This window comes from Danaus plexippus, chromosome 12 (assembly GCF_018135715.1).
Source record: "Danaus plexippus chromosome 12, MEX_DaPlex, whole genome shotgun sequence".
NCBI classification, from domain to species: Eukaryota; Metazoa; Arthropoda; class Insecta; order Lepidoptera; family Nymphalidae; genus Danaus; species Danaus plexippus.
The window spans coordinates 2,173,615-2,188,380 of record NC_083545.1 but is presented as its reverse complement, the minus strand read 5'-3'; the positions used below and the strand labels follow the sequence as shown (position 1 = coordinate 2,188,380).

Here is a 14,766-nt window from a genome sequence, read left to right as displayed (position 1 = left end):
ATAGTGTTCCCACCCCAATCAGCATCTACAAATCCTTCAATGACAGAGTTCCCATCTGCAGAAAATTTTAAACCATAATGTTTGGTCAATTTTAAATATCGCAATATGCGTTTTACATATGAACAATGCTGTTTGGTATAGGAATTATTAAATTGACTTAAAAAGCTAACTGCAAATGCAATGTCTGGCCTTGTAAGAACCGCTAAATACATTAAAGAACCTATCATTTGTTGATAAGGAAACAATAACTTATCTACATTATTCTCATCTTTAGATGCATGTAACTTAGTCTCCATTGGAGTTTGAACAGTTTTACATTGACTCATTTTGAATTTAAGTAACAGCTGATCAATATAATCTTCCTGACTTATTGATATTGTTTTCTCACATTTATTTACTTTTACATTTACTCCAAGACATTTCTTGATTTCACCTAAATCTTTAATTTTAAAATTGTCAGATAAAACATCTTTTAAGTGCTTAGTAGCTATAATATCATTTGAAAAAATGAAGAAATCGTCGACATACAGAGTAACAATAGTTTTTAACTTATCCTGTGTTTTCAAAAACATACAAGGTTCTATCTTAGATTTAACAAAGCCAATTTTTAAAAGACATTCCTCTACTCTCTTGTACCATACTCTTGAAGACTGTTTTAAACCATACATAGATTTCTTTAATTTAAGAACTTGACCTTTCTCTACTTTCTCAGAAAAACCTTCAGGTATTTGTATATAAATGTCTTCTTCAAGAATTCCATACAAGAAAGCAGTTGTCACATCAAGATGTGTTATATCAAGATTAAGTTGAACAGACAGAGCAAATAAAAGCCGCAATGTGGTATGCCTCACTACAGGTGAGAAAGTGTCAGTATAGTCCACACCTTGAACTTGTGAAAAACCTTTCGCCACTAAACGCGCACGAAACCGAATGTTATTATCACAATCATATTTTTTACGTAACACCCACTTGCACTTTACAACTCTAACATCTTGAGGAGGATTGCTAATCTCCCATGCATCATTCTCTTTGAAACTTTGTAACTCTTCAGCCATAGCTATTTTCCACTGTTCTTTTTCAGGTCCGGCTAAGGCATCCTGAAGAGACAATCCTGTCACATCATCATATGTGCTCTCACCAGCACAAAAATTTGAACATTTGAACCTGTCTGGTTGCTTCCTCTCTCGTGTAGGTCTTTGAGGTCTAATCTGCGGGATATCTTCAGCTTCAGAATCACTAGGTTTATATGTCTCATCAACCACATCCAGAAATGTGTCCTCTGAGCTATCTGTGTGGTCAGATTCCGAGTTTGGTTCATCTATATTAACTTCTTCTTCCCCCACTGAATCAAAACTCTGAGAGGAAACTTCCATCTGACATTCAGATTTTGATTCCTGCTCTATTATAACCACATCTCTACTAGTCAATATTTTCTTTGTTTCTGGGTTATACAGCCTGTATCCCTTTATGTTTTCTGGATATCCAAGGAGAATGCATTTTTCTGACTTCTTGTCCCATTTCTTGCGCTTCTCTTTAGCTACATGGACCATTGCAGTACTACCGAAGATTCTGATATGGCTTATGTCGGGCTGACAGCCAGTCCATATCTCATACGGTGTCTTATTACCCAATGCTGCAGCCACGCTTCGATTCTGTAGATATACTGCCGTGTTAGTAGCCTCACCCCAGAATTCTTTCCCTAGGTTGGCATCAAAGAGTAAGCATCTTGCCTTTTCAACAATAGTACGATTGAATCGCTCACATAATCCATTTTGCTGCGGTGTGTATAGATTACTTTTTTGGTGTATTATGCCAGCACCTTTTAAATGATTGTCAAACTCTTTATTACAGTATTCTAATCCATTATCACTCCTTAATACTTTGATTGTCTTCTTAGTTTGATTTTCCACCTGGGCTTTGAATTCTTTGAAACACCTCAAAGCCTCATTCTTGTGTTTTAGAAAATAAACAAACACCATTCGACTACAATCATCGACAAACAACAAGAAGTATTTGGATCCTCCTATGGATATATTTTCCATAGGCCCACAGATATCTGTATGGACTATATCTAATAGGTCACTGCTTCTCTGATTGATACTCTTGAAAGGTAACCGACACTGTTTGCCTTCGCAACATGTATCACATGAAGATTTACCAATATCCACTTTTTCATCAAAAGACATACCCTGTACTGCAGTCTTCATCTGATTCAGGTAGTCTTTATTAATGTGTCCTAATCTGCGATGCCATGTAACACCTGATACAACTGATGCAGCCAAATGTTCCTGGTTTTGTAAGTTTACTTTGTACACTCCATTTTCTAGTAATGCTGTTGCTACTAACTTATTATTTTTGTTATATACCGAGCAACTACTATCAGAAAAAGATACCTTGTTTCCTTTGCTTATGAGTTGGCTGACTGATAGCAAGTTAGTCGCCAGACTTGGAACACAATAAACGTCTTCAACCATAATTTCGTAATCAATATCACCAGTTGTAGTTATAATTTTCACATCGCCAGAACACAAAACTGACAACTTTTCACTGTTCGCAACGATAATTTCCTGTTTCTGATCATACGACGCATTCATAACCAAACTTTCATTTGCCGCAAGGTGTACACTGGCTCCAGAGTCAATATACCATGCATTTTTACTGAAATTCCCGCTTAGGAACACAGCACTAAACGCATTAGACTGCATTCGGGGTTTTTCCTTGAAGTTCGACGCGTTATTTTCGTTATTAGTACATTGATTTCTATAATGGCCTTTTTGTTTACATCTGTAACATGTCACGTTTGACTTTGACGTATCGGCAGTGCTACCAACATTGACATTTTTTCTTGACGCCATTTTATTTTTCTTGTACTTAGAATTCGAACGAGCTGCGAACGCGCCGCCAACTTCATCACGTTCCTCTATGGTTGACTCCATGTCTAACAATTTCGATTTGATAGAATCAGCCGTTATGCTAATGCCTGAATGCTCAATTGCCATGATCATCGGTGAAAATCGATCCGGCAATCCTGCTAATAACAATGAGCCTGTCCACTGGTCATTTATTTCAAAACCCGTGCCACTTAATTTTTGAGCCGTGTCAATAATTTGAGTCACGTAGGACGTCATTGAACTGCAGTTTTCCAATCTTATCGAAATTAGATTCCGTAACAGATTTATCCTTCTTGAAAAACCGTTGTCATCGAATAACTGTTGTAGTTTATCCCAGAGTTCTTTCGTTGTTCTTACACTTTTCACATGTACAAACAAAGACGGGTCGATTGTCATAATCAATTTTGCTCGAGTTTTCTCGTCGTCTGCAGCTCCTACTACAGCTCCTTCTGGCTTTACACAATGTTTCATGCCTTCAAGGATTAGGAAATTCTCTGCCGCGAAGCTCCACTCGCTGTAATTTTCCCGCCCGCGTAATTTGGGTACATTTACCAAGTAGTTTGCCGCCATCGTAATTCTGAATAAAATACTTTTATTTCACGAATGTCCAGCCAATCTACACAACACAGTGTAAACGCGTGTCGAAACAGTCTTTTTAACACTCGTACCGTGACGAAATACTTGTTAAAACACTACTTTTCATTAATTTTCTGGGCCCATAACCTATAATAAAACAACGCTATTTAGTGCAGAACAGAAATAACGTTTTTATTTAAAGTAGTTTTGACGTTAACTAAACCATCACAGATGGCAGCACAAGTTCACAGATAACATTTTAGATATTACTTTTCTACAAGTACACATATAAAACAACTTTTACGATTCAAATGAATAGCAAGTGATAAAAATCTCATTACCTTTTTCATTTAAAACCCCTTTGGTATAAAAAGAAGTGAGTTTTCTTAAAGATAAATAACAAGCTACTTTGAACGTTTATATTATTTACGATAAATATGACTCTGAAATTAGAATTATTAACGAAAATTAAATTATATTATATTAATTATAAAAAATATATATTTAATTTTATATATATATATATTATTCATTCGTATAGTCCCAAGTAGACATTCTTAGTTTAAGACAAGGTTTAAATTTTGCTATATTTTTTCTTCAGGAGCGGCTGGGCGCGGCGTAGCGGGTGGCCGCGCCATGGGTAACAAGTGCTGCAGCCGCCGTCACGACCCTGATAGACCTCTCGGTAAGGTTCAAACTACCCCCAAATATAATCCTTGCCTCCCACTTAATTATCGAATTAAACAAGTACCGAGTAATTAATTTTAAATACAATCTAATAAAAAACATAAAACTTACATAAAGCTAATATTTATCACGCAAGTTAAAATGAATGATGCTTATTTATGAATAAAAATTATCTTTTTACATTAAAAATTGTTCAGAAATATATATGGCCTCGTGTGTATAACATGCGAAACCCGTATTCCCATACGTCAAGAACCTTGCACCTAGACTTCCACCCCACCCTCGTCCTCTTCAAAAAGCTGTAAGTGCAGAGCCGCCCGGAAGTGTTCTGTACGATAATATAAAATTGTTTCTTTTGTCTAGTTCGCTACTTTCTATGTCTACACTTTAATGGCGAGTCATAGAACGAAATGGATTTTTTGATTTCTTGACTATGATCAATAATCGTTTTTTCAATATAAAGTCTTTCATTGATGACGTTTTAACATTTCGATTTTAAAAGAATATAATGGAAATTCCAGTCTTGATGGATGGTACTGTTTAAGGATTATTTGATTGATGTTACAAATATACTCTATTATAAACGAAATTAATGTTTGTATCCGATTTTAACGTTCCATTATCTGAGTTAAACACCGCAAAACTTCCAGTCTCAAATGCCCGAGCGGAAACAATTTTCTTTAAACAATACTCGAGATTTTTTCACACGATGTTTGAACTTGCCCGCTCTGACTCTGTTCCTGTATATTAATTTTGTTATTATTATTCTCTTATTTTCATATTCATTTACGTTGTGATATTTCTGATGTTAGCGAGATATTTTGTTTGTTGCACAAAACCTTGTAGGAATTTCCCTTCATTATGACAAAATTTTCTGTGACGTATTTTCCTTGTTGAACCTTTTTTTTTATTTCTATTAAAGTTTCGGTTAAAAGAACTAATTGGTTTTTGTATTCAGCAATTAAGTTGCACTAACGCAAATCACATGTGATGTCCCATCGATTATATTTGGTATAATTTTTAAAATGTTTATATATTTCCTACGTTAAATAAATAAATAAGCTCGGGAACTTTCTCAGCAATAAAATAGTTAAAACACATTAACCATTTCCCACAACTTTACGGATATCAGTCAATGCCTTTCGTTAACGACCAATACATAATTCTTGATAATGAGGTTGAATGGCCAAAGAACTATTTAACGGCTATGTGTGAGTCAGTTAATATAATAATAATTTGTTTATACATCATTTTTTTTTATAAAAAAAATTACCTACCGTGAAGTTTTTAGTTTTAAAACGCATGTTCAAAATGGCGGTGCTTATTGATTTATTGTTAAACAATTTGAGTGAGTGTCCGTTGTCTCGAATATTGAACTGATATAATGTATGTATACAAAATAATTAGTTACTTTCTCTTTAATCATTTAGTTTATAACGGTTCTTTTTAATGAAATAATGAACTTAGCAGAATACCGGTGAACTTTTGAGATAAAAAAAAATTGTTTGGCATATAAAAAAATACATAATCCTTGACTTCGATAACAAAGTTTAAGTGTATTTAAAGTATCTACTTCTTAATATTAATTTTTTACCCCCGACTCAAGAAGACGGTAGTTATAAGTTTAACAAATTTCTCATTTCCAAATTTATAAATAAACAAAGCTTTTTCGTCGTCTTGTTAATAGATTATGTGACAATTAACATTAAGGGATTTTTATAATTTCATGTGATGCATTTATATAGACAAAAATAATGCTCTATAAAAAGTAACATTTTCGCTATAACCGATAGAAACGCATAAACCGCGTTCATTAAACCGATAAATTACCGATTTAGTCTCACCTTGATTTATCACGGCCGACGCGAATAAAACATATCAATCCAGTTAAGATAATTGGTAATTCTATTAACAGTATAACATACTTTCAGTATACCCAGCCTACAAAAAGAATGAGGCGGGTTTTACGTCATGTCCGTCGTTAGAGACACGATACACCGGCGAACCGAACAACCGCGCGGTCGCTCGCCGGCCAGCGGATATTGTGAGGACAAGGAATCCCGGGGCATGTAAGTATACAAGTTACACTCCTTTGTATTATCTATACTCGATAATCTCAATGAAAATAATATCTTCGGATTACTACGCGTGTTCTATTATTTTTAAAAACTAAATACTCCCGACGTTTCGGTTACTTTGCAGCAATCGTGATAACGGGCAGACGATTTGTTAAAAATAAAATATGCGTAGTAATCAGAAAATATTAGTTTCATTTAAGTGAATACTCGCGAAAGTCTTAGATCTCATAACACGATAATGTTAATTTAATCTGCATTTTTTTTTCTTTTGTTAAAGATAATGTACATAATTTCTAAAAATATAAAGATTTTTTGTTGTCTTTCCTGGCATCACAAATATGTTTGAGACATCACAGAAGTGTAGGTTATTTTATCCAGTGTACCGGACTTCATTGAATACACCGAATATCATATGCAAAACTTATTTATTACTTTATTAGCAGTAATACTTATAGACGTAAGATTAGTTTATAAAATAAGGAACAAGCTGTCGAGGCAGAATTGTAATCGTTGTGTAACGCCGATGTGGCTCTAGTAGATTTTGCGTAACGCGTTAATTACCTAAGAGGCGACCGTTATCTCGTTATAATATAATTTTTTTGAATTTAGGCATACTCTAGCCAGCACTGGCAAGCCGCCAGCATTGCCTCCTTCTCTGGCGACATAGCTTTATGAATATACAAGGGACTGCTTAATTTGATTTAAAATATTCAGATCATTATTCCTCGAATACAATTTATATGAGAGTTGCGGGAAGTGTTTTAAGTTAAATGAGCCATGATGCTAATTGTGAGCGGCGCTAATGCTTAATGGAATTTAGTAAACGGTTTCTCTTTAATTTTTACACTATTACAAGTGCGATTTGAATAGAAAAATATTACAAAAAAAATACCATTAAAAGCTAACGAATACATTATTTTCTACGTTAAAAATAACAGAACAATCTACTATATTGATTTGAGTTCTAAACTTTTTGCTTTCATAGTCCTTGAATGTAATAAATGTGGAACCACCCTAATTTCAGGTATACCAAACGGCGGTCGTCGTGTAGTGAAGGCGTTATGCGCTTATACAGCTCGCGCGGAATCGGATATATCATTCAGGAAGGGGGATCGCATGGAAGTACTTAGTGATGCTGAACCTGATTGGTGGAGGGTCCTTCACATCACTACAAGGAGGGAAGGCTTGGTACCAGCCAATTTTGTGGCCGAAGAAAGCTCAGTGGAATGCGAAGAGTATGTAATTTGATCTTATCAATACTATTTCCTAGATTAATAACTTAGAAGATCGATCAGAACGACAGCAGGCACTCTTTCGAGACAACTATATTTTTTGCATTATATTTTTTAATATATCTTTCTTAATAGATTTTAAAAATGATTGCGTTTCTGCACTTGCTTTTATGGTTACATCCCATACATAAGTATTTGCACGTGTGAGTTCAACATCGGCTTAGCTTATTCATGGTCTATATAAATAAATTATTTAGCTCCATAAATTTAATGTAAATTTTGTATATATATTTCATTGCCCATCATATAATTCTAATTAAGTAATTTAAAATACGATTCGTAATATCCTTAAAGTTAATTAAAAGTCGAGTTAATTAGCTGTTGTTGGAACGAATTTTTATAATTAAATCATGATACGAAGTATGTAGTAGTAGACTTCAACGTTATGTAGTTTCAAAATAATAAAATCCGCGTAGTGTATCCGAAATATATTAGTTTCGGATATACTACGAAGTATAATTCATTTTGTTGGTCCAAAAAATTCTGTTAGATTTTTATACGATTTGATTGTGATGTTGATAACATTTTAACATCATCTTTTCAGCTGGTTTTTCCCTCACGTGTCCAGAAAAGAGGCTGATAAATTGCTTCTCGCTGAGATCAATCCTAGAGGGACGTTTTTAGTACGTCCCGCAGAACATAATCCTCACGGTTTCAGTCTCAGCGTTAAAGACTGGGAAGAAGGCAGGGGATACCACGTTAAACACTACAAGATAAAACCCTTAGATAATGGAGGCTTCTATATCGCCACCAACCAAACCTTCCCAAGTTTACCGGCGCTCGTCATGTCGTATACGAGTAAGTTCTCCTTAATTGCTTCATAGTACTGCTTTTACTTCTTTTTTTTTCCATAAATTACCTGGTGAATTATAAAAATCTTGTATATATGCATACTCTTTCTGGTGAGGTGTAAAATATATAAACACTTGTACTAAATAACCTCGCGTGTTTGAGCTACTAACCTTTAATAACTCATAATTCCAATGATGTGTGCTCACTATTACAGAAAACGCATTAGGTCTTTGTCACGTTCTCGCTCGGCCTTGTCCTAAGCCGGAACCTCAAATGTGGGATCTCGGACCGGAACTAAGAGATAAATGGGAAATACCAAGGAACCAAATACAATTGATTAAAAAACTCGGACAGGGGAATTTCGGTGAAGTCTACTATGGGAAATGGTGTAACAATATTGAGGTCGGTTGATGATATCTAATGGGTTTTGCTGAAAAAGATTTCGTTTAATTTAAATTTACTTTTTTATCAGGTTGCCGTTAAAACGCTAAGGGAAGGCACTATGTCCAAACAAGCTTTCCTTCAAGAAGCTGCCATTATGAAGAAATTCCGGCATAAGCGCCTTGTAGCGTTGTATGCAGTTTGTTCTCAACAGGAACCTGTATATATCGTTCAAGAGTACATGTGTAAGGGATCTCTGCTAGAGTTCCTGAGAAATGGTGAAGGGAAAGCCCTCCATTTCGAAGACCTTGTCTATATAGCAGCCCAAGTCGCATCGGGCATGGAATATCTTGAATCCAAACTCCTCATACATAGAGACTTAGCCGCTAGAAACGTACTGATAGGAGAGAACAACGTGGCAAAAATATGCGACTTCGGTTTAGCCAGGGTTATTGAAGACAACGAGTACTGTCCGAAGCAAGGATCTCGGTTTCCTGTGAAATGGACGGCGCCGGAGGCTATAATTTATGGCCGATTCTCCATAAAGAGCGACGTCTGGTCCTACGGAATACTATTAATGGAACTGTTCACTTATGGACAGATACCGTATCCGGGATTACACGGCAAGGAAGTCATAGAACAGGTGGAAAGAGGTTACAGAATGCCAAAGCCTGTTGGACATTATTTGCCCGATGACATATATAGACTCATGCTGCAGTGTTGGGACGCCGTGCCAGAAAAAAGACCCACCTTCGAATTCCTCAATCACTACTTCGAGTCCTTCACAGTGACCAGTGAAATACCCTACAGAGAGGTCCAAGACTAGAGTGCTGTGATAAATGTGAAATTATACTTAACACTTATAAACTGAGAGTGTATCGTTCATTTTAATAGGAAAGCTGATTTGTTTGCTTTTAAGTGAAGCCTGGCGACTTGTAACCTTTAAATTGTCATAAACTTTAGTACTAAAGTGATTATGATGTAAACGAGCATGTTTGAGGAGCGTTTTGTGTAGGGTCCTTAGCGAATAAACGGTATTATATGTGTGTGTCTTACATCACATCACATTCGATTCATGTATTTGGCTGACCATTAACAAAGCACACACAGAGTTATAGTATCTTTAGTATTTTTTTATTCGAAGCGTTACTAAACTATACAGGAAAGTGTGAGCTTGTCGTTTTTATTCATCGGCTTTGGTATGATTTGTAGTTAAATATTAAGATGTTAGTAAAGAGAAGTGAACAACAAGTCGGTTAAGTCCACTGACCTAATATAAGAGACTATAGTATTGTGCAAACACCTATTTTCTTATTTATTAGCGATAGCTTAAGCACTGTTAGTATATGTTGCATTTGTACAAAATTGTTCACTATGACATAAGCAATAAGGTTGAAAACGAAATTAATTGTGAATATTTTCATATTCTAAATTGAGATGTGATATTTTTAATCACATTCGTCCTTTACTGATGACATTCACTGCTTGTACGTTTTTTTTTTAATTTGAATGGTGCTGGAGCCAGTGGGCTCTATCTTAAACGGTGAAGTTAATGTTTAAATATGATTTTTTTCAATTTGGTCCATTTCATCTACTTCATCTACATTGATGTATACGCTATATATAATGTTACGCTCTTGATCTCATGATTAACGTTCTTTCTAAAATATAAAACATTTGTACTTGTTTGCACCCAAAATGTTTAAGAAATTTAAATTGTCGAGTTCACAGACATTAGAAATTTAACTAATGTACATTTGGAGGCCCATTTTAATATGTAAATTATATTTCCAGAATTGACATGATGCATAAACATAAGATGGAAAACCCTATGGGCTCCTTTGCGAAGTTTTTATAGAATCACCATACCATATATAACAAGTCCGCAGATAACAGTATCATCCCATTATGCAAAGGGGCCAACTTTCACATAAATTTATAGCTTTAGGACCATATACCAAAGAGTTATTGTACATTGAAAAAAAAAATAGTTTTAAGCGGGGGCATATTTAATTTAGCGAATTAAGGAATTGTGAGCTATATCCCCTAACTAATCTGACATAAAAGTTAAAATTTTGATTGACATATTTTGATGGCACTTTTATGATCGACTTAAAGCTTCAGGGAGTCATTAACGTTGGTCATAATCAAATTATTGTTGTCTCATTGAAAGATTCATGCGAAACAAACCAGTAATATTTAATTATTATCTTTGTAAACGCCAGCCCACTGAATGTGTCATCATAAATCCATTAAATCAATACAAATCACCATAATATACATATTTTTGTGATCTTTATCTATGAAGTGTAAGTGAACATGTACCGGCGGCTCTCATTCATTTCACAGTCTGATCTGAACTGTCCACCGGTCACATAAGTTATTTGCAATAATCAATGTATTAAAAATTAAAATTCATGCTTTAATCACTTAATAATTTCTCATTCCTAGAATTTGTACGGATCAATGGGAATAGTGTCTTGTAACATTCCAAATAATCGAACACTTTAAAATTTGGACACTTTTGTATGAAACGGATAGGTTTAAGATTTTGTACATACAATGAAATAAATGTCATTGAAATAAAATTTGTTTTATTTATCACTGACAAACATTTTTATAGTCATAGTAAAATTTGTGACTGTACTATAGTAAAATATAATAACCTCACTGGCACATAATGTGACAATATTTAAGAACGTCTTTATATCAATCATTTGGAACCGAAATAAAAATTGACTTATTTCTTTAACAATAATAATAATATCTCATGTAATTTGAGCGATCTCGAAATACAACAAATATATTGAATTCCGAAACATACAGATTAGATACTTCATCACAGATTAAATCTTTAAAAAAACCTTTGATGAAAAATGTTCAAGGTCACAATTTAAAAACTTATATTTCACCTAATTTTCTAAGCTTTTTATAAAAGCTATATTTGCTACAATTCATACAGTATCGGCATACATTTTGCTCTTAATCCGAAGATATCTATATTCTGATGCGTAGAATCTTTTCAGGAAATACCACGAGTAACTTATCCCTGGAGGTACATAGTTCGGATTCTTCTTGCTATAATGGTTAAGGAAAATCGCCAAAGCTACCAACATACCCGACCACACATATCTGAAAAATATATACTCTTGATAAATAGCCAAGTATTAGAAAACCTACATCGATTTTTAAAATAAATATTCACTGATTTAAATCACACTGCAGCTAAAATTAAAAGAAAATTATTATAAATAGCACTTACTGAAAAACAAAAGGTTTGCTGAACAGCAAGAATGATATCACAATAGAAAAAACTTTCCTCATCGTAGTGACTGTAACAGCGACAGTGGCGCCACAAATACGAACTAAAGTCAAAACGGCCTGTAGTCCAATATAACCACTCACACTTAACAAAAATATGTTAGTGGACATTTTTATCGAATTCTGAAACATAATAGCATTGAGAGTTAAACATACGATAATATGTTATAATTATAATTTTATATACAAATAAACATCAACACACATTTCATTATTAGTATACGTTTTACAAATTATCAAATGAGATATTCAGTAGAGATAGTTGCCTAAATTAAGAGTTCACACTATGACTAGGTTAAAAACGATAAAGCATATTTTTAAATATAATGATTAAGTTTTTATAAATAAACAAAATGTGAAATTTGATTACCTTTGAACAATAATAATATCCGTCCATCATAATTCCAGTGCTGAATGTAATAACAATCAAATAACCGCAGGCTATAGCGTATGAAAAGAACACCACTTCGTTATTGGTAGCTTGGAACTGTTTCATTGCCTTCTCCTGGACATTACCGATGATAGCATCACAGAAAAGTGCCAGAGATATCACAACAACTCCAAACGAGTCAAAACTGGGCGACGTTTGGGAATCAGCTGTAAACAGAGAGATAAATAGCAAATCATAAATAAATAGATTAGTTACTTTAAGTAATTTTTTTTAATGTTCCATCTAATGATTTTCATATTTTACTAAACACTTTTACCATCTCTTTAATACCTTTCTAATGTACAGTTTCTTTGCTAATAAAAACTTTATTTTTTTTATTTATATATAAATTGAGACTCTTATAGACATGTATATGCTGAATAATATATAAAGGCACCTTATTTGATATTATATACTTTACCCAAAGTAAACATTGTCAGTCCTATACACATTACGACAGCTGCCAAGTAATCTAGAAATCCATATCTCTTCCCAAGTATAATAATACTGCCCGCCATCACTGGTATTAACTTGCAGCTTTTGAATATTAACTGTGTCGGATAGTTTAAATAACTAAGTGCAAGGTTTGATAAGGACATTGTGCCTAGAGTTAGAGCTGCTAGTAGTGCATATGTTTTTATTGGCACTCTGCAAGAAAAAATATGTTATTTAGAAATACATTAATAAGTTAATATTATTGGTTAGGTAGAGAGGTTCTTGGATGGTAGAGGCGAGTGTTTAATGCGCGTTAGATAGGGGCCCCTTAAACCTCCACCTGGGACGCAATTCCCTGACACTGTTAAAGCTCCTCTCCCTGCAATACAATGGATCCAGCATCTGCTGAATCCATGGAATGCTGAGAAGTTTCATCTCGTCTTTTCACACAAAAATATCTCAAATTGAATACTCATATGCTCAAGTCATTTAATTCAAAATGTTATATCAGATTTATTTATAAATATACTCACTTCCTCTTAATGGGAATCCTAAACATAGATTCAACATAACTTAGTCCAGTGGTAATTAAAAACTGTATTAATGTTATGTAAAGACTCACTGGCTTTACTTCTGGATTTGAAAAAATTTCTTCCAAGAAACAGCCATAGGCTAAATAACATAAAAATACAAAGAAACAGCAGACTAGGAACTGTGTTAAATGACTGAATGAAGTTATGTCAAAACATAAAATATTGATAGTGTCCCTGCTCTGATCACTACCGTCATCGACTTTGATAACTGTGTCCTTCATTGTCTTCATTGTGATAAATTATATATTTCAATTACACTTTTGTGTCCATTGTATCTGAAATAGAAATAGGTTATTAAAATTATATTTATCTTATTAATTTATTAGGATAATATTTTGTAAAGTAGGATATTTGTCCGTTGCAATGCACAAATACGTGGTCTTTAAATATAGAAACTAAATTTCTATTTTAAAATATATACTGAAACTCAATATTATTTAGGTAAATACTGAATACGTAAGATTATTTGTTGTAGTAACAAATTGGTAAAATTTAATAACTCCTGGATTATAAATATTTGCTTGTTTACCAAGGTAGTTCTCTTAATATTCCGCTTTCGGTGAATATTATATACTTATATACTATTTTTGCAAGTGTAGTTTAAACATTTATTTTGATGCAAGAAACTTTTGCAATAGAAATAAAGAATTCTTATAATACACTTAAATAAGTGATGAAGGTAATCAAATTTTAATTTATTAAGAAAAGAAAACACTCACTTTTTAGTTCTTAATAAAGTAAATAATTATTTTTAATATAAGTTATAAACATTGTGTTGTCATCAATATAATAATGTCACTGATATAGAATGACATTCTTGATTGTAGATTTCACCCTGATTTATTCTATGTCGCTGTTAATCTGTCAATGATGAAACTGTTATTAATAAGCGATTTACTTTATATTGTTTAATTTCTTCATCGTTGAAACTCTACATTATGAAGAAAAACACCAATCGTTTCTGCCTACAACAGAAAATATTCTGATAGTTAAGGACGACCCAAGTAAATTTTAAATAAATAAACGTTATATCTCAAATAATGTAACTATACTTTTTAAAATTATTCTCTAGCAGTCTCATGATATTACACATAAATAAGTTTTGTTTAATTGCTAAAGCAAACGGGTCGTAATTGCCATTTCAAAACCTTTGTAATCAAAGATGGAAGGAAGGAAAAGTCTTTGTTGTGTATAATCATATTATTCCGCTATTTTAATAGTTTATTAAAATATTCAAATACTGACTTACTTAATTTTCGATAAGAGAAAAATTGCCTGTTGTTACACGAA

General features: G+C 33.4%; 2 protein-coding genes across 6 annotated transcripts in view; one reads left to right on the top strand and one right to left on the bottom strand.

Annotated features, from left to right (window-relative positions):
- LOC116772301 (tyrosine-protein kinase Src64B) overlaps nt 1-11,285 on the top strand; it is a 47,768-nt gene extending 36,483 nt beyond the window's left edge. For 3 of the 4 annotated variants that reach the window (XM_061522242.1, XM_061522241.1, XM_061522240.1), the window contains 6 exons: nt 4,069-4,152; nt 6,086-6,223; nt 7,257-7,467; nt 8,069-8,322; nt 8,531-8,718; nt 8,789-11,285. In XM_061522242.1, the coding sequence (XP_061378226.1) occupies nt 4,104-4,152; nt 6,086-6,223; nt 7,257-7,467; nt 8,069-8,322; nt 8,531-8,718; nt 8,789-9,523 (1,575 nt within the window). In that variant the 5' untranslated portion in view covers nt 4,069-4,103 and the 3' untranslated portion in view covers nt 9,524-11,285. The remainder of the gene's footprint in view (nt 1-4,068; nt 4,153-6,085; nt 6,224-7,256; nt 7,468-8,068; nt 8,323-8,530; nt 8,719-8,788) is intronic. The other variant, XM_032664424.2, reaches the window with a different exon arrangement.
- Nucleotides 11,275-14,320, bottom strand: LOC116772302 (adenosine 3'-phospho 5'-phosphosulfate transporter 2). 2 transcript variants are annotated; one of them, XM_032664426.2, is made up of 6 exons: nt 14,196-14,320; nt 13,417-13,751; nt 12,870-13,096; nt 12,389-12,615; nt 11,960-12,141; nt 11,275-11,829 (listed from the first exon to the last, which is right to left on the bottom strand). In XM_032664426.2, the coding sequence occupies exons 2-6, from the start codon at nt 13,704-13,706 to the stop codon at nt 11,652-11,654; spliced, it is 1,104 nt and encodes a 367-aa protein (XP_032520317.2). In that variant the 5' UTR covers nt 13,707-13,751; nt 14,196-14,320; the 3' UTR covers nt 11,275-11,651. The 2 variants fall into 2 exon arrangements, with proteins under 2 accessions (XP_032520317.2, XP_032520318.2); XM_032664427.2 differs by lacking the exon at nt 14,196-14,320 and adding an exon at nt 14,006-14,136.
- Nucleotides 14,321-14,766: the final 446 nt, after the last annotated feature.